The 26,172-nt window shown below is 42.0% G+C and overlaps 1 protein-coding gene across 2 annotated transcripts in view; it reads right to left on the bottom strand.

Moving 5' to 3' along the window:
* dbf4 (DBF4 zinc finger) overlaps window positions 1-26,172 on the bottom strand; it is a 62,375-nt gene that overhangs the window by 8,385 nt on the left and 27,818 nt on the right. For both annotated transcript variants that reach the window (XM_033012994.1, XM_033012995.1), the window contains exons 7-12: window positions 20,352-20,422; window positions 17,958-18,003; window positions 16,952-16,997; window positions 14,443-14,574; window positions 9,144-9,276; window positions 1,735-1,853 (exon numbers count right to left, since the gene is read on the bottom strand). In XM_033012994.1, the coding sequence (XP_032868885.1) occupies window positions 1,735-1,853; window positions 9,144-9,276; window positions 14,443-14,574; window positions 16,952-16,997; window positions 17,958-18,003; window positions 20,352-20,422 (547 nt within the window). The remainder of the gene's footprint in view (window positions 1-1,734; window positions 1,854-9,143; window positions 9,277-14,442; window positions 14,575-16,951; window positions 16,998-17,957; window positions 18,004-20,351; window positions 20,423-26,172) is intronic.

Raw genomic sequence — 26,172 nt, 5'->3', positions numbered from 1 at the left:
TACTTAAGGAAGTGGCTCTAGAAATTGTGGATGCATTGGTGATAATTTTCCAATGTTCTATAGATTCAAGATCAGTTGCTGTGGATTGGAGGGCAGCTAATGTTATCCCACTTTTTAAGAAAGGCGGGAGAGAGAAAACAGGGAATTATAGACCAGTTATCCTGACATCCGCGGTGGGGAAGATGCTGGAGTCAATTATAAAAGATGAGATAGCCAAACATTTGGATAGCAGTAACAGGATCGGTCCGAGTCAGCATGGATTTACGAAGGGAAAATTATGCTCGACTAATCTTCTGGAATTTTTTGAGGATGTAACTAGGAAAATGGACAAGGGAGAGCCAGTGGATGTAGTGTACCTGGACTTCCAGAAAGCATTTGATGAGGTCCCAATAGGAGATTAGTGGGCAAAATTAGGGAAAATGGTATTGGGGGTAGAGTGCTGACATGGATAGAAAATTGGTTGGCAGACAGGAAACAAAGAGTAGGGATTAACGGTCCCTTTCAGAATGGCAGGCAGTGACTAGTGGGGTGCCGCAAGGCTCGTTGCTGGGACCGTAGCTATTTACATTACACATCAATGCTTTAGATGAAGGGATTCAAAGTAACATTAGCAAACTTGCAGATGCCACAAGCTGGGTGGCAGTGTGAACTGCGAGGAGGATGCTATGAGAATGCAGGGTGACTTGGATAGGTTGGGTGAGTGGGCAGGTGCATGGCAGATGCAGTTTAATGTGGATAAATGTGAGGTTATCCACTTTGGTAGCAAAAACAGGAAGGCAGATTACTATCCAAATGGTGTCAAGTTGGGAAAAGGGGAAGTACAACAAGATCTGGGGGTTCTTGTTCATCAGTCAATGAAAGTAAGCATGCAGGTTCGGCAGGCAGTGAAGAAAGCGAATGGCGTGTTGGCCTTTATAACAAGAGGAGTTGAGTATACGAGCAAAGAGGTCCTTCTGCAGTTGTATAGGGCCCTAGTGAGACCACACCTGGAGTATCGTGTGCAGTTTTGGTCCCCTAATTTGAGGAAGGACATTCTTGCTATTGAGGGAGTGCAGCGTAGGTTTAAAGGTTAATTCCCGGGATGGCGGGACCGTCATATGCTGAGAGAATGGAGCGGCTGGGCTTGTATACTCTGGAATTTAGAAGGACGAGAGGGGATCTTATTGAAACATATAAGATTATTAAGGGCTTGGACACACTAGCACCTAGGTTTAGACTCGCCTATCTTGAGAGTCTGTTCATTTTTTACCACTAAAGATTTTATATATCTCCATAAGGTCACTTCTCAGCCTCTTAAGCTACGGGGGGTAAAAAAAGACCCAGCCTATCCAATGTTTCTTTATAATTCAAACCTGGCAACATCCTTAAACCTGGCAACATCCTTATATGTTGGGAGAGTCCAGAACCAGGGGCCACAGTTTCAGAATAATGGGTAAGCCATTTAGAACGTAGACGAGGAAACACTTTTTTTCACAGAGAGTTGCGAGTCTGTGGAATTCTCTGCCCCAGAGGGCGGTGGAGGTCAGTTCTCTGGATACTTTCAAGAGAGAGCTAGATAGGGCTCCTAAAGATAGCAGAGTCAGGGGATATGGGGAGAAGGCAGAAACGGGGTACTGATTGGGGAAGATCACCCAATGATCACATTAAATGGCGGTGCTGGCTCGAAGGGCCGAATGCCCTACTCCTGCACCTGTTGTCTATTGTCTATTGTAAAGCACGAACAATATTTCTTACCGTTTCATCGTATCTCTTTGGAATTCTACAAAATCACAGTCAAACTGAGAAATTATTTTATCCACAACTTTAAATTCCGTGCTCTCTGAAAACTTTTTATGATGCTCACTTTTGAGATGCTAAAAAATTTAAAGAAATACAAAATCAGATAAAAAATAATAGAACAGTGGCAGAACAGAATCTGAAGAATGCCATTTGACCCGTTGAATCTGCCCCATCAAGCAGTAGGCAGTTCAATCATTCAATATTACCATTTCAAAACCGAGCAAATTCTGCAGAGTTACTCCAATTGCAATTGCATTTGAAAGTGAAACAGCATTCAAATCATTGACACGATGTCTCTTTAATTTTTAAATTAATGTTGCCAACTGAAAGAGAAGTTGGTAGCTACCAGATCATCTAATATATCTTTTAAGGTTCTGGTTGAAGAGGTGAGGAGACTGGTGAACAATTGCGAAACAAACAAATGCTCTGTTCACACATTTCTATTTTTATAACGTTGCTACTTTTTGAAAAGAGTACACATCTATTCATGAGGTACATATGACTACAGATGCTGGAATCTGGAGAAAAAAGATTATCTGGAGAGTTGCTGGAGGAACGCAGCACATCTTTGGAGGGAAATGGACAGTTGACGTTTCATTTTGAGACCCTTGATCTGGACTGAAAGAGTAGAGGAGAAGTATCCAGTATAACAAAGTGGGGGAAATGGGATAGATAGAGATTTTAAAAATTTAAATAGCAAGAGCTCGCAAGTGATGGGTGGATATATACGAGGAAGGGTTGATTGGCAGATAATCGGCTGGGAGAGGGAATGGTGGAGATGGCAACAGATGCTGGGGAGCGATGAATGAAGAAATGGCAGCAGATTCTGGAATCTGATAAGACAGGATAGTGAACCAAATAAGGAGAGATGGTGGCATAAGAGACTGTACATGTTGGAATCTGTAGCAAAAGAAAATAAGAGCAGTTGGCAGAATTCAGCTGGTCAGGCAGCATCTGAGGAGGAAATAGATAGTCGATGTTTTGCGTCAAGACCATGAGTTCCACAGACCCAGCTGTTCTTTTTTTGCTAATGAAGGGTGATCTCAAGATGGGAACAACGGAGGGAAGAGCATTAGAGGGTGGGAGTGGGATCAAGTGGAAAGAGTAGTGGAGAGAGTTGAAAGCAACAGAGCGAATGGGCACAAGAAACTGCAGATGCTAGAATCAAGAGCAAAGAACAAAGGTACTGAAGGAACAATGGATCAGGCAGCATCTGTGGAGGGAATGAACGGGTCAGGATCTCTGACAACGGGCTTTGAGGTATTGTGGGAAGAAGGGTGTGCATAAGAGTCCCAGGGTAAATACAGTGCCCTTCATAATGTTTGGGACAAAGACCCATCATTTATTTATTTGCCTCTGTACTCCACAATTTGAGATTTGCAATAGAAAAAATCACATGTGGTTAAAGTGCACATTGTCAGATTTTATTAAAGGGTATTTTTATACATTTTGGTTTCACCATGTAGAAATTACAGCTGTGTTTATACATAGTCCCCCCCATTTCAGGGCACCATAATGTTTGGGACACATGGCTTCACGGGTGTTTGGAATTGCTCAGGTGTGTTTAATTGCCTTATTAATGCAGGTATATGAGAACTCTCATATCAACATGAGGACCAAAGTTGTGCCATGAAAGTCAAATAAGCCATTATGAGACTGAGAAACACGAATAAAACTGTTAGAGACATCAGCCAAACCTTAGGCTTACCAAAATCAACTGTTTGGAACATCATTAAGAAGAAAGAGAGCACTGGTGAGCTTACTAATCGCAAAGGGACTGGCAGGCCAAGGAAGACCTCACAGCTGATGACAAGAATTCTCTCTGTAATAAAGGAAAATCCCCATACACCTGTCCGACAGATCAGTACCACTATTCAGGAGTCATGTGTGGATTTGTCAATGACCACTGTCCACAGAAGACTTCATGAACAGAAATACTGAGGCGACACTGCAAGATGCAAACCACTAGTTAGCCGCAAAAATATGATGGCCGGGTTATAGTTTGCCAAGAAGTACTTAAAAGAGCAACCACAGTTCTGGAAAAAGGTCTTGTGGACAGATGAGACAAATATTAACATATCAGAGTGATGGCAAGAGCAAAGTATGGAGGAGAGTAGGAGCTGCCCAAGATCCAAAGCATACCACCTCATCTGTGAAACACGGTGGTGGGGGTGTTATGGCCTGGGCATGTATGGCTGCTGAAGGTACTGGCTCACTTATCTTCATTGATGATACAACTGCTGATGGTAGTAACATAGTGAATTCTGAAGTGTATAGACACATCCAATGTGCTCAAGTTCAAACAAACTCCTCAAAATTCATTGGCCAGCGGTTCAATCTACAGCAAGACAATGATCCCAAACATACTGTTAAAGCACCAAAGGAGTTTTTCAAAGCTAAAAATTGGTAAATTCTTGAATGGCCAAGTCAATCACCCGATCTGAACCCAATTGAGCATACCTTTTGTATGCTGAAGAGAAAACTGAAGGGGACTACCAAAACAAGCATAAGCTAAAGATGTTTGCAATGCAGGCCTGGCAGAGCATCACCAGAGAAGACACCCAGCAACTGGTGATGTCCATGAATCGCAGACTTCAAGCAGTCATTGCATGCAAAGGATATGCAACAAAATACTAAACATGACTACTTTCATTTACATGACAATGCTGTGTAATAAACATTATGGTGCCCTGATATGGGGGAACTATGTATAAACACTGCTGTAATTTCTACATGGTGAAACCAAAATGTGTAAAAATGGTCTTTATTAAAATCTGACAATATGCACCATATGTGATTTTTTTCTATTACAAATCTAAAATTGTGGAGTATAGAGGCAAATAAATAAATTATGGGCCTTTGTCCCAATCATTACGGAGGGCACTGGAGGTGAGAGGGAAACAAAAAGGCACAGGTTACCTGAAAATAGAGATTTTAAGAAGCCAGAGATACACGGCTGTGAAGCTCGGCTGACATTAGCATTACTGGTCGGTTATCCTTGGTTCTGAAAACTACTGCTTACGTTTTTCCCCCCCAATGAGCCAATGAAATTCACCGGTCAGCACTGGCTACAACCTACGTGAACCTACAACAACCTTCGACATCCTGGCAACCCACTACCACTGCACCTAAGGCACGAGAAATCTCGCTACTCTCCATGGCGGCTTCATTCTGGTCCTCCCCATAATGAGGCCGCGAATAGTTCCCAGATTGATGGAACTCCTCGCGACCACGAAGGCGACTACCCGGCAACCACCCGCGAACATGTGGCGACCGCATAGTCTTGTGCAGTCGCCTAAGTGGGACAGGCCCATTACTTTGTGTAGCAATTTAGCTACCAAATTTGATATTTGGTGGTATTGTGAGGTTTCGTCAGGGGAGAGTTTAGAAAGTTATATTAGTTTAATATATTAAATCACATACTCCATGGTTTTTTGAGCTAGTTTTCCAAGAAAAAAAACTGCTGTAATCAAAGCTCGAAAGGGTAGGATGGGGCTAAAGCCCAGTGTTTAGACGTTGGAATGTTTTTTTTTATCATTCTAATAGAATGATTTTCCAACTCCAGTGGTAATTAAACTTTTTTTTCCACTTCTAGTTTTCTTTACATATTTTTAGGATGTTCAAAAGGTTGAATAAAATAAACACTTAAGAAATTAGTTTATTTATGTTTTTTGCTCATGTGACAAAATAAATTATATACAAAACTATACACAAGGGAGAATAAGATGAAAATTACCAAAAAAACATAAGAAAATTTAGTCGAGGGTGAATAAAAGTTTGTGATAAAAGACTCAAGGGTGAATGACACTGAAATAAGAAACACTGCAATAGACACTTGTTAAAGGCACCACTCAACCTTAGTTGGACTTAGGAGAGAGAGAACTGTCAGTACTCAACATAATTATGAAGGATTGAGCAGAAGCATTTTAAATATTGGGTATATAAGCAAAACCTCATTTATTAAAAGAAAAGAGTTAAAAAAAAGTTATTTCTCTGCTAAATAGATTTGAAAGTCTTATTGTTATAGAACATAGAACAGTACAGCACAAGAAATGGCCTTTAGGCTCACAAAGTCTTCACCAAACATGATGCCAAGACCATCATTTATCTACCCGCACATAACACATATCCCCCCATTCCTTGCATATCCATATGCCTATCCCAAAAGTCTTTTAAATGCCACTAATTTATCTGTTCAGCCAGCACTCCCAATTGCACGTACCGAAAAACAGGAACTGGTTACTGATTTTAGATCACTGCCTACGCCGACTAAAATTATAACATGGTAATTACTAAATATAAATGGTAAAGGCATGGGAGAATTATGCCTATCTAAGAGATCGATCTCTTAGGTAGGCATAATTCTCCGTGCCTTTGATCTGCAATACTTGCAACACGCAAAGGTTTGTGCAGCCCACGTGGCGTCAGCGCTGCTTGAAGCCGTAAATGACAAGCTGGGCTGAAGGCAGCTGAAATTCTGCCTTTGCAGTACTGGGCAGGCGCAGCACATGTTTCTTGGCGGGGTTTTCAAATATGGATTGCCATTATCTTAACCGTATTTTAAGAAACAAAGAGAGAAGAATGGAGTTCGTGTACCAATAACATGGTAAGTACATTTCTTGGTGCTTTATGTTTTTAAATACGGTATTTCCCGGGTGGGGCCCGGAAAGGGAGAGCTCCTTTCACAGTGTTTGGGAAGTCTGGCCCGGGGTAAAGTTGCGGGGAGGGCAGGAGCGTTGTGAAGGAGAGGATCGGGTTCATGCCAGTAACCCACTTGCAACGCTCCTTGCATGGAGCCACCGCATTGAGGGAAGTAGCTCGGGTGGCTGCGAGTGGCCGCCGGGCCGGACAGCGGAATCAGCCGCTACCTCAGCTCCTTCTGGCGGCCCCCGCTCACCTCTGGCATCTCTCCGTCTGAAAACCTCTCTCCTGCCGCTCGCCGGCCTCATTCATGTCAGCCACTTCCCGCAAATCCTTAAATTCCGACTGCGCAATTGAGGTTACTCGGCTGTGGGAATTTAAGGATTTGCGGGAAGCGGCTAACATGAGCGAAGTCGGCGAGCGCCAGTTGAAAGGTGTTCAGACGGAGAGCACTGCCAAAGGTGAGCAGGGCCGGCAGAAGGCGCTGAAGTGGCGGCCAGTTCTGCTGTCGGGTCCCAGCGGTCGCTCGTAGCCACCCGAGCTGCTTCCCTCCCCGGCCACATTGCGGTGGCTCAGCGTCCAGAGCGCCACGGCAGCAGTGAGTGAGTTAATGGCATTATCCCTGACCTCCTCCTTCTCAACACTCCTGCCCTCCCCGCAACTTTACACCTGGTCAGACTCTCCACACGCTGTGAAAGGAACTCTCCCCCCAATTGGTTACTTGAACAAGTGTTGTCATTCAATAAGCCTTCGGCAAGTCCTTTTATTTTGAGGCTAGAATCTCCCACTAGTGGAAATCTTTTTCACATCCACTCTATCCAGGCCTCTCACTATCAGTAAGTTTCAATGAGGTCCCCACCTCATCTTTATAAACTGCTGTGAGTGCAGGCCCAATGCCATCAAACCCTCATCATAGGTTAACTTAATCATTCCTGGGATAATTCTCGTAAACCTCTCTGGACTCTCTCCAACGCCAGCACATCCTTCCTCAGATATGGGGCCCAAAACTGTTCACAGTACTCTAAAAGCAGTCTGGCCAGTGTCTTATAAGGCCTCAGCACTACATCCTTGTTTTTATGCACTCTAACCCTCTTGAAATAAATGCAAGCATTGCATTTGCCTTTCTTTACGACCGATTCGACTTGCAAATTAACTTTTTGGTAATCCTGCACCAGCACTCCCAAGTCCGTTTGCACCTCTGATTTCCAAATTCTCTCCCCATTTAGAAAATAATCTGCGTCTTTATTCCTACTATATTCAATCTGCCATTTCTCAGCCCACTCTCCCATCCTGCAGAGTACCTGCTTTCTCTACACAACCTGCCCCTCCACCCATCTTTATGTCACCTGCAAACTTGCCCACAAAGTCTTCAATTCCCTTATTCAAATCATTGATATACAATGTGAAGAGTAGCACCCCAGCAACGACTCCCGCTGAACATCACTTGTCACTGGCAGCCAACCAGAAAAAGCTCCCTTTATTGCTACTCTTTGCCTTTTGCCATCCAGTCAACCTGCTATCCAGGCTAGTATCTTTCCCCTGATACTATGGGGTCTCATCTTTAGCAACCTCACGTGCCGCACCCTTTCAATGGTCTGAAAATCCAGTCATTTAATTATAACAATAGTTTTGGCACATAAATTTGATACGTAAAATAGTTTTCAATCACTTTTGGTTTTGTTTTATTTTACTACAGGTGCACAACCTTTTATCCGAAAGCCTTGGGACCAGACACATTTCGGATATCGGACATTTTCGGGTTTCGGAATGGAAGATTTTTAGCGTAGATTAGGTAGGTAGCGCTGGCGGCTTGGAAAGTCTGGAGCGGCTGCCTCCTCCCCGGAGACCGGGGAATCATTGTAAATCATTGCTTAAATGTTAGTCAGTTAGTTTGGAGGGATTTTATGTGGTGGGGGTGAACTTTAATTCTTAGTCCCCTACCTGGTCAGAGAGGCGGGGAGCGGGCAATGCCTTACCGGGTCGCCGTGCAGTATTGTGCCGCGGCTCCCACATCACAGAGCTGGGGCTGTGGCCGGCTGCGCTGGATTTGGATTTGTAGCGCCGCGCAGCCAGGGGTAGAGTTCGCCGTGGTCGGAGCTACAACCGGCGCCGCCCGTGGCTGGACCACCGCAGCCCGGACCGCTGTGGGCCGCGGCTCCCAACATCGTGGAGCTGGGGCTGCGGTGGTCCGGCCACGGGCGGCGCCGGTTGTAGCTCCGACCACGGCGAACTCTACCCCTGGCTGCGCGGCGCTACAAATCCAAATCCAGCGCGGCCGGCCACAGCCCCAGCTCCACGATGTTGGGAGCCGCGGCACAGCGGTCCGGAGCTTACTGCACGGCGACCCGGTAAGGCATTGCCCGCTCCCCGCTTCTCCGACCAGGTAGGGGACTAAGAATTAAAGTTCCCCCCAAAAGCCCACCAAACTGACTGACTAACATTTAAGCAATGATTTACAATGATTCCTACCCTCCCGCGCAATATACACTCACCCAATATACTCTCACCTTCTCTTTTATGAATGGGGATTTAGTTCCCCTTTGTTGGAGGACCGACCGGAGGTTCCGCTGTCACCTCTGCGGGCCGCCCTCGGTGAACGTTTTCAAGGACCTTTCTTCAAGGACCGAAAAAATGTCCGCTATTCGGAGGTTTTCGTTATTTGGATCTTCGGATAAAAGGTTGTGCACCTGTACTTACATTCGCCCTCCCCCCGCAACACTTACAATTTTTAAATCTTCGTACTTCATCATGCAGCATTCACAGTAACCCTTCTTTTTTTTCTCCTTTAGCGTTTCCATGGTTTTTGTATCGATATTGCAAGTTTTCTCACTGCAGGTCATTTTCTGGCCTTTACTTCTGGTGTATGCAAAAAAAAAATTTGATTGAGATAATCTGTGCCATATTTCAAATAATAAAACTATGTTGAAACAAGGAGCTGTAGAAAATGGTTTACAATAAAAGGCAAACTTTGTGCCTTCCACCAGTGATGAATGCTGTGTTGGATGTTTGTGTTAAATTTTTATTGTGTATTGTGTTCTTTTTTTTATTGTACCGCTGCTGGCAAATTCATTTCACTCCACTTTATGTGCGAGTGACGAATAAAAATTGACTTGACTTGACTTGATCATGGCTGATCATCCACAATCAGTACCCCGTTCCTGCCTTCTCTCCACACCCCTTGATTCCACTAGCCCTAAGAGCTCTATCTAACTCTCTTTTGAATGCATCCAGTGAATTGGCCCCCACTATCTTCTGAGGGAGAGAATTCCACAAATTCACAAGTCTGCGTGAAAAAGTTTTTCCTCATCTCAGTTCTAATTGGTCTACCCCTTATTCTTAAACTGTGGCCCCCAGTTCTGACTAACCCAACATCGGGAACATGTTTCCTGCATCTAGCATGTCCAATCCCTTAATAATTTTACAGGTTTCTATAAGATCCCCAATCCAGTGAATACAAGCCCAGCCGCTCCATTCTTTCATCATATGACAGTCCCACCATCCCGGGAATTAAACTCGTGAACCTACGCTGCACTCCCTCAATAGCAAGAATGTCCTTCCTCAAATTAGAAGGCCAAAACTGCACAAAATATTCCAGGTGTGGTCTTACCTGGGCCCTGTACAACTGCAGAAGGACCTCTTTGCTCCTACACTCAACTCCATTTGGTATGAAGGCCAACATGCCATAAGCTTTCTTCACTGCCTATTGTACCTGCATGCTTACTTTCAGTGACTGATGTACAAGGACACCCAGGTCTCGTTGTACTTCCCCTTTTCCTAACCTGACACCATTCAGTTAATAATCTGCCTTCCCGTTCTTGCCACCAAAGTGGATAACCTCACATTTATCCACATTATACTGCATCTGCCACACATCTGTCCACTCACCCAACCTGTCCAAATCAGCCTGTTTCCTCATAGCATCCTCTTCACAGTTCACACTTCCACCCAGCTTTGTGTCATCTGCAAATTTGCTAATGTTACTTTTAATTCCGTCATCTAAATCATTAATGTATATTGTAAATAGCTGCGGTCCCAGCATCGAGCCCTGCGGCACCCCACTAGTTACTGCCTGCCATTCTGAAAGGGACCCGTTGATCCCTACCCTTTGTTGCATGTCTGCCAACCAATTTTCTATCCATATCATACACTACCCGCAATACCACGAGCTCTAATTTTGCACACTAATTTCCTGTGTGGGACTTAATCAAAGGCTTTCTGAAAGTCCATGTACATTACATCCACTGGCTCTCCCATGTCTATTTTACTTGTTACATCCTGCACCATAGAAAGCTTCACACAAACCAAACTCCCTTCAATTGACTCAATTTATACCTCATGCTGCCTCAGCAAAGCCAGCACCATAATCAAGGATAGGAGGTTGCACCCTCTTCTCCTCTCTCCCAACAGGCAAATGGTGCAGAAGTGTGAAAACGCACACCTCCAGATTCAGGGACAGTTTCTTCCCAGCTTATATTAGGCAACTAAATTATCCTACCACAAGCCGAGAGCAATGCTAAACTGCTATCTACTCTCATTGGTGACCCTCGGACTTACTTTGCTGGCTTTACCTTGCACTAAGCATTATTCTCTTATAATGAAGGGCCTCGGCACAAAACGTCACCCATTCCTTCTCTCCAGAGATGCTGCCTGTCCCGCTGACAGCATTTTGTGTCTATCTTCCCTTATAATGTATCTATACACTGTAAATGGCTCGAATGAAATCATGTTTTGTCTTTCTGCTGACTAGTTAGCACGCAACAAAGGCTTTTCACTGCAACAATAAACTAAACAGAACTCTTATTCCTATCCTCACTAGCACATAGGGAGTAATCCTGAGATAATTGGGATATGGAGGATGTGCAGGCAGATGAGATTAGTTTATTTTGGCATATTCGGCACACATATTGTGGGGAGAGGGGCCTATTCCTGTACTGTATTGTTCTATAAAAATACAAGAGGTTCTGCTGTTTAACCTTCTGCCTAATTCCTTATATTCACTTTGTAGGGCCTCATCCCTGTTTCTGCCGATGTCATTTGGACCAATATTGACCCCATCACAGGCTGCCCATCCTCCCCTTTCAGAATATCTGGTGCCTGCTCAGAGACATCTTGTCCAAGGCACCAGTGAGGCGACATCTATCCTGGAGTATCTCACTCATGGCCATAAAAGCACATAGTCATAGAGCGATACAGTGTCGGCCCAACTTGCCAACATGTCCCAGCTACACTAGTCCCACCTGCCCGCATTTGGTCCATATCCATCAAAACCTGTCTTATCCATGTACCTATCTATCTGTTTCATAAATATTGAGATAGTCCCTGCCTCAACTACCTCCTCTGGCAGCTTGTTCCATACATCCACCACCCTTTGTGTGAAAAAGTTACCCCTCAGCTTCCTATTAAATCTTTCCCCCTTCACCTTAAACCTATGTCCTCTGGTTCTCGATTCACCTACTCTGGGCAAGAGACTCGGTGCATTTACCCAATCTATTCCTCTCGTGATCTATATACTTCTATAAGATCACCCATCCTCCTGCTCTCCAAGGAATAGAGTCCCAGCCTACTCAATCTCTGCCAAGAGCTCAGACCCTCTAGTCCTGGCAACATCCTCGTAAATCTTCTCTGCACCCTTTCAGCTTGACAATATGTTTCCTATAACACGGTGCCCAGAACTGAACACAATACTCTAAATGTGGCCCCCCCAATCATCTTATTCAACTGTAACATGTCCTCCCAACTTCTATACTCAATGCTCTGGCTGATGAAGGTGAATGTGCCAAAAGCCTTTTTGACCACTCAATCTATCAGCGACTCCACCTTCAAGAAACCATGCACCTGCACTCTTAGACCCCCTCCGTTCTACGACACTACCCAGAGCCCTACCATCCACTGTGTCGGTCCTGCCCATATTAGACTTCCCAAAATGCAATACCTCACATTTCTCTGCTTTAAATTCCATCAAGCATTCCTCAGCCCACCTGGCCAATTGATTAAGATCCCGCTGCAATTTTTCAGAACCATCTTCACTATCTGCAAAACCATTAACTTTTGTATCATCTGCAAGCCTGCTAATCTTGCCGTGCATGTGCTCATCCAAATCATTGATATAGATGAAAAACAATAACAGGCCCAGCACTGAACCCTGAGGCACACCACTAGTCACAGCCTTCCAGTCCGAGAAGCAACCTTCCACATCACCCTCTGCTTCCTTCCATGAAGCCAATTTTCTATTCATTTAGCTATCTCTCCTTGGATCCCATGCAATCTAACCTTCCAAAGCAGCTTACCATGCAGAACCTAATCGAATGCTTTGCTGAAGTCCCTATATACAATATCTACAGCTCTGCCTTCATCGACCTTTTTGGTCACGTCTTCAAAATACTCAGATTTGTGAAACACGACCTCACAGGTACAAAACCATGCTGACTATCACTAATCAGCCCTTGTCTGTCCGAATGCCTGTATACAGAGCTGCCAAGTTTTATCAGAGCTTTTCAGTATTCTAGTACCTGAAAATCAGTATTTTGTTGAGGAAATCAGTATTTTTACGCTGCCATTTTGCTGATTTAAAAAAAAAAAATTATGTGCGGTCATACCCATGTAAGTACAAGAATGCATAACTTTAGTACCAATTGACATGTCTTCTATGCACCTTATTTGACTGTGCATTCATTGCCATCTCTTTGTATACTGCTGTTTGAACGGATGTTTCCTGCGTTTAGCACCAGATGATGATGTAGAAGCCATTTTGGAAGCCTCCCTCTCCCTCCCTCGCTCCCTCTCTCTATCTCCCTCCTTCCTCTCTCCCTCCCTCCCTCCTCTCTCTCCCTCCCTCTCCAAATTTAAAATACTAATAGATTTAATCTGCTATAATTTTTAGAGGTACAATATGACTTTTTATATCCTTGCATTTTTTTTAAGCAGTAAGGTCTTAAGTTAATTATTTTTAAGTTATTACTTTTCCATTGGCGAGTGGTATGTTACTGAAACAGGAAGTCGGGCCGATTTAAAAAAAATCCGTATTTAACAACGCAAAATCGTACATCAGTATTCTTATCGCATTTCCGTCCAAAAAAAACGGAAAATCCTTACTACTTTGCTGCTCTGTGTATATCCTATCCCTCAGATTACACTCCAGTAACTTGCAAAATATAGATGTTAAACTCACTGGTTTATATTTCCCAGCATTTTCCCTGCAGCCCTTCTTGAATAGAGGCACAACATTTGCCACCCACCAGTCTTCCAACACCTCTCCTGTATTTAAAGACGTCTCGTAAATGTCAATCAGGGCTCCCGCAATTTCCTCTCTGGTTTCCCACAATGTCCTCAGATATACCTGATCAGGCCCTGAAGATTTGTCCACCATCATACATGTAAGTACCTTCAGCACCTCTTCGACCGTAACACTGACAGCTCTCAAGACACTTCCATTGACTGCCCCAAGTTCCTCCATCCTCCTGTCTTTCTTCTCAGTAAATACAGTGGAGAAATACTAATTAAGGACCTTGCACATCTCTCGTGGCTTCAAACAGTTGACCACTTTGATTCCTGAGGGGTTCCACTCTCTCTAGTTACCCTTTCCCCCTTATGTATTTATATAATCTCTTAGGATCGTACTTAATGCTACCCACCAGAGCTATCTCCTGGCCCCTTTTTTCCCCATTTTTACTTTGCTCCTTAGTTCTCGAAACTCCTCCAGGGATACACTTGATCCCAGCTGTGTATACCTGTCCCATGCATCCTTCTTATTCTTATGGCTTCCTTACCCACCACTTATGTATATCCTTGACTATGAAGTCCCCTATCACTACTGCTCACCTAGATTTTGACCTATCCTGCCAGCTGTGGTGCCACGGTTGGTGCTTTCTCCTGAGAGGCCATCCCCCTGCAGTCTCCAAAACAGTATATTGGTGAGATTTCCACCATCAGTTTTATTCAATGTTCATTCCTTACATTAAAATTGTTATTTGTATATGTCTTTGTATTAAATTAATTGAAAACACAAGGCAATGATCTACATACCTGGACTTTACTTTATTTTGTCTATCAATGCTTTTACTTTTCTTGTCAATATCAAAAGGACTGCAGGGATTTGCACTGTAGTAGTTCACCTCTGGGTAGCAATCCAACTGTATATATAGAGGTCTGTAATGACTGAATGAAGCAAAATAAACCCAAATTATTTTTTGATAAAAGATAAATAGTGTTTTAATAATTAGCAACCAACAACAGTTCATGGAACACTAAAATATCTCTTCTATACATTGTCCTAATAGTTGCAGCAGAAATTTAACAGTTGCCATGAGTTAGTTATTTGCTGTCATGCAATGTTTCTTTTAAATGGGAACATTTAAAGAAAGTTAAATAGATGTGTTTGAATTGATTATTTTTTGAAAATGTCTATTTCCATTGCAAGTGTGTCAATAAATAGAGGGTATAGATTTAAAATAGTTGGTAGAAGAACCAGGGGGGAGGAGAGAAGATTTTTATTTTTCTTACTGCAAGTTATGATGATTTGGAATGCATTGCTTGAAAAGATGGACATTTTCAAAGGAAAGCTGAACATGTATTTGAGGAAAGCTTACGGGATAATGTGACAAATTAGACGATTTTTAAAAGAGACAACATGGACACGATGAGCAGAACAGCCTCGTGCATTTTTAGGATGCTATAGACTTTTACTTTTAATTGACATGATTGATTCAGAAGAGGGGGTTCCAATTTTGAATACTGCAGTCCTGCTTTTAACTATTTGGATTCAGGCGGCCAATATTAACAATAATAAAGCAGGACTTGGACATGGCTCCTCTAAATTGCAGACATGGAGAGGTGTTTAGTGGTGGTGGGGTGGGGGGGGGGGAGGGGGGTGTGTGGAGGGGTCTGCTCAAGAGTCAAAGGAATACAGGAAGAGGAATGGTTTCAAACCTCTGCAAGATCATCATAGAGGAACAGTAATGAAGTAGAGATAAAGAAAGCGAGAATTACAGATTCCAAAGTTGAAGCATCTTGGAATGCATCACACGCCAGAATTAGAGGTGCATTGGTTAGGCCAAGCACAGCAGAATTTTGGATGGTTTCAAGTTTATAGAGTGGAATGAGGTAGTGTGTTAGAATATTCCAGAGATTTAATCTCCGAGTCATGTGTTACACAAAGACGGCAGAACATTGCCGAGGGAAAAAGAAAAGGAGTGACTGGAGACTGAAGCTTATAATGAGGGCCAAAGACAATATCAGTCTTCTTAATAATTGTAGCTGGAAATTTATACTCAAGTAATTTTGGATGTCAGACAATAGACAGAGTGAGAGTGGTGAGGCAGATCTAGGTAACATCAGCACATATGTGGATCAGATCCTGTCGCCAAGGAGCAACAATAATTGCGAAACAGGAAGAAACCAATGATACATGGAAGATACAGAAGATGTATCAGTGTAACCATTGCTGGTGATTATGCAGAGAAGAATGGATCTAACTACCTGCGCCCTCACCCAAATAGACAACATCTCAGTGATGGGTTGAAGGGAAGTTGTGGTGCTAAGCATCTGATGAAAGATCATAAACTGGAACACTGCTCTGGTTTCCCCATAGACGCTGCCTCACATGTGGATAAATATGAGGTTATCCATTTTGGTGGCAAGAACAAGGCAGATTTTTATCTGAATGGTGTCAGATTAGGAAACGGGAAGGTGCAATGAGACCTGGGTGTGCATGTACATCAGTCACTGAAAGCAAGCATGCGGGTTATAGCAGGCAGTGTAGAAAGCTAATGGCATGTTGGCCCTCATTCCGAGAGGATTTGAATTTAGGAGCAAGGAGGTCCTACTGCAGTTGTACAGAGCCCTGGTGAGATCGCACCTGGAGTATTGTGTGCAATTTTGATCTCCTAATTTGAGGAAGGACATTATTGTTAGGACATTTAAGGGAGTGCAGTGTAGGTTCCCTCGGTTAATTCACGGGATGGCGGGACTGACTAATGATGAAAGAATGGGTCGACTGGGCTTGAATGCACTGGAATTTTCGAGGGATGAGAGGGAATCTTATAGTAACATTATAAAATTCTTAAAGGATTGGACAGGCTAGATGCAGGAAAAATGTTCCCGATGTTGGGGAGACCCGAACCAGGGGTCACAGTTTAAGAGTAACGGATACACCATTTAGGACTGATATGAGGAAAAACTTCTTCACCCAGAGAATTGTGAATTTGTGGAATTCTCGGCCACAGAAGGCAGTGGAAGCCAATTCACTGGAGGTTTTCAAGAGTTAGATTTTGCTCTTAGGGACAAAGGAATCAAGGGATATGGGGAAAAAGCAGGAAAGGTGTACTGATTTTAGATGATCAGCAATGATCATAATGAATGGCGGTGCTGGCTCGAAGGGCCGAATGGCCTACTCCTGCACCTATTTTTCTATGTTTCTAATCCGTTTCCAGTATTTTGCTTGTAGTTTAGATTTCCAGCATTTGCAATGTTTTACCTTTTCAGAGTATAATTAATGTTATAGCAGCATATTTTAATTTAAATACTATTGGCTTACCGGTTAATTGCTTCAACTTTGATAAAAGGTTTCTTCAGTCTTCCTGCTAATAATTAAACATAGTTTTGATAAGTGAAATAGAGCCACAAAATGTTAAACATTATTCCCTTTAATATTTGAGATAACAATGGCAAAATTCAAACAGAGTACACTAGGTTTTATTACATTGTCCCGTACTATAATTTTACTTATTTTTTACATTTACAAAATAAAGTGGAGTTCAGCAAGAAAAATAAATAAATCTTGCATTAATTAACTGGAGAAGTTGTTATCAAATAGGTAATTGAAACACATGTGGCGAATTGAATTTAAAAAAATGAGTATACAAGCTCAGTCACTGAAAATGAGACATAAATTTAAGCAATACATGTGTGATGCCATGGGATAGCGATGAATAACAAATACATTTTATGTAACTGGCATCTTTACTTATGTCTATGAAACTAAGTTCCGCAACTTCATCTATTATACAGTAAAAGCTGCACATGAAAGACATGTATTTTCATATATTCCTTTGTCTATTTAACTTTTATCAATTATCATTGTTAAAACTAAATTTAGATGTTTTGTTATCTGCACTACCTGGAGATAGTTACATGGGATTGTAGTATTGGGAAAGAGGAAAAGGTGGTCAATTAGATTTAGCTAGTGCCGACTCCTCTTCATGCATCACAATTAGGAAATCTTTACAAAGCCAAGTTATTTTGCTTATCATAATCAACCCATTCCAGGAAAAGTTTCAATGTCCTTGAGTTCTTGGCCCATGTTTTGTTACTCCATGATATAATTTAATTCCATCTAAGTACTATTCTCCTGCAGTGCAGCCCAGCTTTCACCTTTGGCTCCTCAGTACTGCTGTTTGCCTCAGTTCCACGAACCCCTCACTCAATTTTTATAATCATGTCTCTTAAACTGCCTCTTAACTAAGGCTTTGTCTCCTTTCTATCTCTCAAATAAGAACTGTACATATTGGGCAAACAAGATATATTTAGTATATAACACCTACCTTTTGTTATATGACCATTAGAATGGACAATTCGATTGTTTTTTTCCTAAATAAAAGAAAGCACTTGATAAATATTGTTTTCCAAAATAATAGAACTATCAAAGTAGTCCACGAGGAGCAGACCCATTGTGACGTCATCAACGAGATCATCTCGTTTATTTTACAAGTTATTTAAATTTTTTGAACATTTTCATAAATAACTCGAGAAATAATGCATGAAATTTTAAGATACGCCGATTTTTGACATCAGTGTAAATCTCTATTCGAATATGTAAAAATTTCACCGTTCATCGAAATGAAAAACGCACACGAACATCACACAAATACACCCACATCCAAGATCAGAGTTTTATAAGTTTAGAGATAGACAATAGGTGCAGGAGTAGGCCATTCGGCCCTTCGAGCCAGCACCGTCATTCAATGTGATCATGGCTGATCATCCCCAATCAGTTCCCCGTTCCTGCCTTCTCCCCATATCCCTTGACTCCGCTATCTTAAAGAGCTCTATCTAACTCTCTCTTGAAAGCATCCTGAGAATCAACCTCCACTGCCCTCTGAGGCAGAGAATTCCACACTCACAACTCACTGTGTGAAAAAGTATTTCCTCATCTCCGTTCTAAATGGCGTACCTCTTATTCTTAAACTGTGGGCCCTGGTTCTGGGCTCCCCCAATATCGGGAACATGTTTCCTGCCTCTAGCCGTGTCCAAACTCTTAATAATCTTCTTATATGTTTCAATAAGATTCCCTCTCATCCTTCTAAATTCCAGAGTATACAAGCCCAGCCACTCAATTCTATCAACATATGACAGTCCCGCCATCTCGGGAATTACCTGGTGAACCTGCGCTGCACTCCCTCAATAGCAAGACTAGGTGAATACCAGAACCCTTGGTTTATTGTAAAGATTAAACTGTTTCCCATATAACTAAACTGCTAATGCCAGCAAATCATGGCATCTGAATACTGTATTTATTCATCAGTGCACAACTCTACAAGAAACAGTCTGTTAAGCACAAAGTTTAATGTTGTTCAAAGAGTACAGATGACTCTCGTGTTGTTGGGTGAGGTTGCAATCCTGGAATCTTTGGCTGGATGGCAGAAGGCAAAGAGTGGCAATAAAGGTTTTTCTGGTTGGCATATAATCATTAGCGGAGTTCTGCAGAGGTCGTTGCTGGGGCCGCTATTCTTAATGTTGTATATTAATAATTTGGATGAGGGAATTGAAGGCTTTGTGGCCAAATTTGCAGATGATACAAAAATAGGTAGAGGGGCAGGTAGTGTAGAAAAAGCAGGAACTCAGTAGAAGGACTTGGACAGGTTGGGAGAGTGGGCAGAGAAGTGGCAGATGGAATACAGTGAAGCAAAATGCGGAGTCATGCATTTTGGTGGTAGGAATAAAGGCATAGACCATTTTCTAAATGGGGAGAGTATCCAGAAATCAGAGATGAAAAGGGACCTGGCAGTGCTGGTGCAGGATTCCCAAAAAGTTAATCTGTAAGTCAAATCGGTAGTAAAGAAAGCAAACGCAATGCCAGCATTTATTTAAAGAGGGCTTCTATACAAAAATAGGGATGTAATGCTGAGGCACTGATCAGGCCGCATTTGGAGTATTGTGAGCAAGTTGTGGGCCTAATATCTGCGGAAGATGTGCTGGATTTGGAGAGGGTCCAGTGATTTACGAGAATGATCCCAGAAATGAGTGGGTTAACATATGATGAGTATTTGACGGCACTGGGCCTCTACTCGCTAGAGTTTAGAAAGATGAGGGGGAGATCTCATTGAAACACGAATAGTGAAAGCCCTGGATAGAGTGGATGTGGATAGGATGTTTCCACTAGTGGGGAGTCTAGGACCAGATGTCATAGCCTCAGAATTAAAGGACGTTCCTTTAGGAAGGAGATGAGGAGGAATTTCTTTAGTCAGAGGGTGGTGAATCTGTGGAATTCATTGCCACAGAAGGCTGTGAAGGCCCAGTCAATAGATATTTTTAAGGCAGACAGATTCTTGATTAGTGTTAGTGTCAGGGGTTGTGGGGAGAAGGCAGGTGAATGGGGTTAGGAGGGAGGGATAGATCAGCCATGATTGAATGGCGGCGTAGACTTGATGGTCCGAATAGCCTAATTCTGTTCCTATCACATATGAACTTATGAAAACAGTCCATATCGACATTTTCAATAATGCAAAGCCACATCATCCGTGCATGTATCAAGAATGGAGTGTTGAAAAAATAAAATTTTATATTTATCTTTTTTTCCCCCCACATAAATGTAAGTGCATAAATGTGTACTTTTATTCTACATCCCAGATTTTTTGGGTGCGATTATGAATCGGTAAGAGCAAATTTCCACTAGCCGAGCTTCTATATTGCGGGGGTCGCCAATATTTTATACCTACCCCAGTGACAACACTCTCAGGTTTTATGTTTATGGAAGTCTCCTTCTTTCTTGCAATGTAAGCTGTTATGTCTAAAAATAACGTTAAGGTTATCCAAAATATAAAACATATTTTGAACGGAAAACATATATATAGTAACAAAAGTCGGAACCAATTATGGAAATGCACGTTACAAATATATACAAATTGTCCTAATTTAAAGATCTGAATAATGGTCAGTCAACTGGCATACTACAACACAACATTGCAGTATTCTCTATGCGGTATTTAATATTTATATATCTTTAAAGTGAGTTAAGCAGAGAGAATAAACCTGTTTCATTCTTAAATTAGGGCAGGTTGCAGATCCTTACCTCTGCACAATAACAAGATTAATGAGATTTAAAAGGCTGACAAGGTTTAGACATATATGGGGAAAAAATAAAGCAAACCTCCATTAAAACTTCTAGTTGAAATACTCAGTTTCTCTTTTTTCTACTTTCATCCTCACGCACTTCTTCAATTTAGTCATGCAGAATAGAGCACTTTATACCAATCCTAAAAATAATTCCATCTGCATTCTCTCCAACACCCACCCTCCCGCCCCACGTTCAGCAAGTTACAGATAAAATACAAAACTTGCAGCAATATCGTTGGCACATAAACAGCAAGCGTGTAGAAACATAAATTATACCAAAAAAAATTGCGACAATAAAAAGAGAAAAAGACCTGAAAACAGAAGTATAAAAACTAGCAGCTGATATCTTTGGTCAATTTAAGCAAAAGCCAGTTTTCCCTATGCATCACAATGCATGTCAAATGTATAATCCCACACAATGAAGCTGGGTGGCAGTGTGAACTATGAGGAGGATGCTATGAGAATGCAGGGTGACTTGTACGGGTTGGATGAGTGGACAGATGCAGTTTAATGTGGATAAATGTGAGGTTATCCACTTTGGTAGCAATAACAGGAAGGCAGATTACCTAAACAGATTATATAAATGGTGTCAAGTTGGGAAAAGGGGAAGTGTTAAGGGATCTGGGGGTCCTTGTTCATCAGTCAATGAAAGTAAGCAGGTACAGCAGGCAGTGAAGAAAGCAAATGACATGTTGGTCTTTATAACAAGAGGAGTTGAGTACAGGAGCAAAGAGGTCCTTCTGCAGTTGTATTGGGCCCTAGTGAGACCACACCTGGAGTATTGTGCACATTTTTGGTCCCCTAATTTGAGGAAGGACATTCTTGCTATTGAGGGAGTGCAGCGTAGGTTTACAAGGTTAATTCCCGGGATGGCGGGACTGTCATATGCTGAGAGAATGGAGCGGCTGGGCTTGTATACTCTGAAGTTTAGAAGGATGAGAGGGAATCTTATTGAAACATGTCTCTCCACTACACACCTACGAACTTTTTATAGGGGGACAATCGAGAGCACATTAACCTACGGCATCACTTCCTGGTTCGGGAGCTGCAAGGCGTACGAACGGCACCAACTAGACAGGATTGTGAAGACCGCCAGCAGGATTATTGGTGCTCCACTCCCTTTCCTGCTGGACATATACAGGAAGAGATGTATCAGCAGAGCCATCTCCATCATCAAAGACCCCTACCACCCATCGCATCACATATTCTCCATCCTGCCATCTGGGAAGAGGTACAGGAGCATTAGCTGCAAAACCAGCAGGATGCTCCTCAGCTTCTTCCCGCAGGCTATAAGACTGATAAACGGACTTTGCCCCCTGCCAAAGTATCGCGCACCAACCACCAACCTGGACACACTGCAGCAGAGCCACTGTCGTGCCGCTGCCGATCGGAACGCCTGTTGATGTTTAGTAGAGAGTAGAGTGTTTAATTTGTTCATGATATATGTATTTTTATTTCTATTTAATTTTTACTGCACACTGAATGGACACTGGTTGAGCAACGTTTTTTTGTTTCCTCTGGGTATGTGAGTACTTGTAGGAAAATGACAATAAAGATATACTATACTATACTATTAAGGGTTTGGACAAGCTAGAGGCAGGAAACATGTTCCCGATGGGGAGAAGACAGGAAAGGAGTACTGATTGGGGATGATCAGCCATGATCACACTCGAAGTGAGGAAAATAGTATACAATAGAATTGCTCAGATGATAACTTTTGTGTGAGGAACCTATGTTAAGTTGCAAGAGAAGGACGGTGCTGAAGTTTTCAGAAATACACGTCTCCACAAAGAAATAAAGTGCAAAGAACATACACACATAGGAGAACAATGGCTTATCATAACATGGAAATGTTGATCTGAATAGGCATAGCTTTGTTTGCTTTGAAGCAGCTATAACGCTGTCAGAAGTTGTATTTGGTTTAGTTTGGTGTTTAGAGTATAGGTTATTGATAGGTTTCTGTGATCTGGTTTGTGCTGTTTAAATGTATTTATGTTGAGATAAGAGATAAGGCATACAGTGGCTTGCAAAAGTATTCATACCCCTTGAACTTTCCCACATTTTGACACGTTACAACCAAACGTAAATGTATTTTATTGGGATTTTATGTGATAGACCAACACAAAATGGCGCATAATTGTGAAGTGGAAGGAAAATGATTCATGGTTTTCACATTTTTTTACAAATAAAAAACTGAAAAGTGTGGCGTGCAAAAGTATTCAGCCCCCTTTACTCTGATACCCCTAAATAAAATACAGTGCAACCAATTGCCTTCAGAAGTCACCTAATTAGTAAATAGAGTCCACTTGTGTGTAATCTAATCTCAGTAGAAATACAGCTGTTCTGTGAAGGCCTCAGAGGTTTGTTAGAGAACATTAGTGAACAAACAGCATCATGAAGCCCAAGGAACACACCAGACAGGTCAGGGATAAAGTTGTGAAGAAGTTTAAAGCAGGGTTAGGTTATAAAAAAATATCCCAAGCTTTGAACATCTCACGGAGCACTGTTCAATCCATCATCCGAAAATGGAAAGAGTATGGCACAACTGCAAACCTACCAAGACATGGCCGTCCACCTAAACTGACAGGCCGGGCAAGGAGAGCATTGATCAGAGAAGCAGCCAAGAGGCCCATGGTAACTCTGGAGGAGCTGCAGAGATCCACAGCTCAGGTGGGAGAATCTGTCCACAGGACAACTATTAGTCGTGCACTCCACAAATCGGGCCTTTATGGAAGAGTGGCAAGAAGAAAGCCATTGTTGAAAAAAAGCCATAAGAAGTCCCGTTTGCAGTTTGCCACAAGCCATGTGGGGGACACAGCAAACATGTGGAGGAAGGTGCGCTGGTCAGATGAGACCAAAATTGAAGTTTTTGGCCTAAATGCAAAACGCTATGTGTGGCGGAAAACTAACACGGCACATCACCCTGGACACACCATCCCCACTGTGAAACATGGTGGTGGCAGCATCATGCTGTGGGGATGCTTTTCTTCAGCAGGGACAGGGAAGCTGGTCAGAGTTGATGGGAAGATGGATGGAGCCAAATACAGGGCAATCTTGGAAGAAAACCTGTTAGAGTCTGCAAAAGACTTGAGACTGGGGCAGAGGTTCGCCTTCCAGCAGGACAACGACCCTAAACATACAGCCAGAGCTACAATGGAATGGTTTAGATCAAAGCATATTCATGTGTTAGAATGGCCCAGTCAAAGTCCAGACCTAAATCCAATTGAGAATCTCTGGCAAGACTTGAAAAATGCTGTTCACAGACGCTCTCCATCCAATCTGACTGAGCTTGAGCTATTTTGCAAAGAAGAATGGGCAAAAATTTCAGTCTCTAGATGTGCAAAGCTGGTAGAGACATACCCCAAAAGACTTGCAGCTGTAATTGCAGCGAAAGGTGGTTCTACAAAGTATTGACTCAGGGGGGCTGAATACCTTTGCACGCCACACTTTTCAGTTTTTTATTTGTAAAAAAATTTGAAGACCATGTATCATTTTCCTTCCACTTCACAATTATGTACCAATTTGTGTTGGTCTATCACATAAAATCCCAATAAAATACATTTACGTTTGTGGTTGTAACGTGACAAAATGTGGAAAAGTTCAAGGGGTATGAATACTTTTGCAAGCCACTGTAAGTGATGGTTGTGTGACCTTTGTATAAGGGTAGTTTCTTATGTTTATAGAAAACTGAGAAAGTAACTCTGTTTTGATAATCTTCCATTTGCTGAGTGGAATGCTATTAGTGAGGAGGCCTTGCATTCCTTTCGTCCAGAGATAGAAGGGGAGATTGTAATTCAGAATGAAACTAGACCCGAGCTTGGGAAGAAGCAATTATAATTTATCAAGTGTGACAATTAGTGGTCTTTGTGTGGTTGGGGATTGTAGAAATAACTTAAGTCCTTACCACTTTGTAAGAATGGGGCAAAACTCATATTTAATCCATAAGTAACTGTATTTTAACTATGAAGTTGTAGGGAAATTATTTGTGAAATGTATTGTGTTTTAATTAGGATTGTAAGTATCAGACTTTGTTTAAATCTGAAGTTTTAGAAATAACTTTCTTTTCCAAAAGTGAAAATATATGTTTTGTGTGTATGTCTTGTGTGATTGCTGTATGATGTGTATTATATATTCTGAGAGGTGGTCTCTGAGAATTAATTTTATATTTCTGTGGTTTTACCTCATTGAAATAAAATGATTTTGAGGAAGGAGGTTAAAGAAAACCACAGAGGGGAAAAGGGATGTAAAGAGGCCAGTAAAGGGAAAATCATGTGTTGTCAATCACTGGGAAGGATTTAGTTGATTAGTTAATGCAAATAAGCTAAATGTATGGTAAACCATAATGATTGGTTAATAGTTTGCCACTCCTTCTGTACCATAATTGTCTAATACCCACATAATGTGTTATGTTTGTACCAAAGTCACTAGTTCTTTCGACCTGCCCCAGATTTTCTAGCTCTGTGTTGGAAGGTTTAAAGAATTATCCAGCACTGTCAGAATAAAGAATCGATTTCAACAGCAAGAGTTTGAATCAAGTTTTCTTGAATTGGATTGACAAAAGAACTCAGTTTAACAGAAGGACCGAATGGCCTACTCTTGCACCTATTGTCTATAATAGCTATGGCAAACTGACGCAACATGGCAACAGATTATAATTGGTTCCAAGCAACTTCCTATAGAATATTTATTAAAGGGCCACATCTACAGAATGAAATACACCAAATCGGTTAACAGTCAGCACCGTGGCGCAGCAATAGAGTTGCTGCCTTACAGTGCCAGCAATTCGGGTTCGATCAAGACTGCAGGTGCTGTCTGTATGGAGTTTGCACGTTCTCCCTGCGACTGCGAAGGCTTTCTCCGGGTGCTTTGGTTTCTTCCAATGACCTGCTAGTTTATAGGTTAATTGGCTTTGGTAAAAATTGTAAATTGTCCCTAGTGTGTAGGATAGAACTAGTGTACCATCAAGGATTGATGGTCGGCACAGTGAGCCGAATGGCCCGTTTCCGCACTGTATCTATAAAACATTTAAAAAAAACGAAACCAATTTCTGCACTACCAGGCAACTGGATTAATTTAAGATATGCAAACAAAAGCAACGAATGCAATAAAAAGGTTGACATTTAAGAAGTACTCTTAATATAGTGAAATAAAGTTGTTAATAACAGCATTATCAACAAAATTTTACACCACTGTACAGACTCATACTTGGGAACTTTACCAAAAACTTGCAAAGAGGCATAGTTTTAAGGACTGTCTTAAAACATAGAGGAAATAATATGTTTAAAAACATATTATATAGAGAGAATACTAAAGCTTAGGACAGAGGAAGCTGAAGTCACAATCAGTATTATCAAAACTGGAAATGCACAAGAAAGAATTTGTAACTCATGAAAGCCAGAGATCCAGAACAAAACATAATGCAAG

The sequence above is a fragment of the Amblyraja radiata genome, chromosome 2, assembly GCF_010909765.2.
Source record: "Amblyraja radiata isolate CabotCenter1 chromosome 2, sAmbRad1.1.pri, whole genome shotgun sequence".
Classification (NCBI taxonomy): domain Eukaryota; kingdom Metazoa; phylum Chordata; class Chondrichthyes; order Rajiformes; family Rajidae; genus Amblyraja; species Amblyraja radiata.
This window is presented reverse-complemented; position numbering and strand designations above follow the sequence as displayed.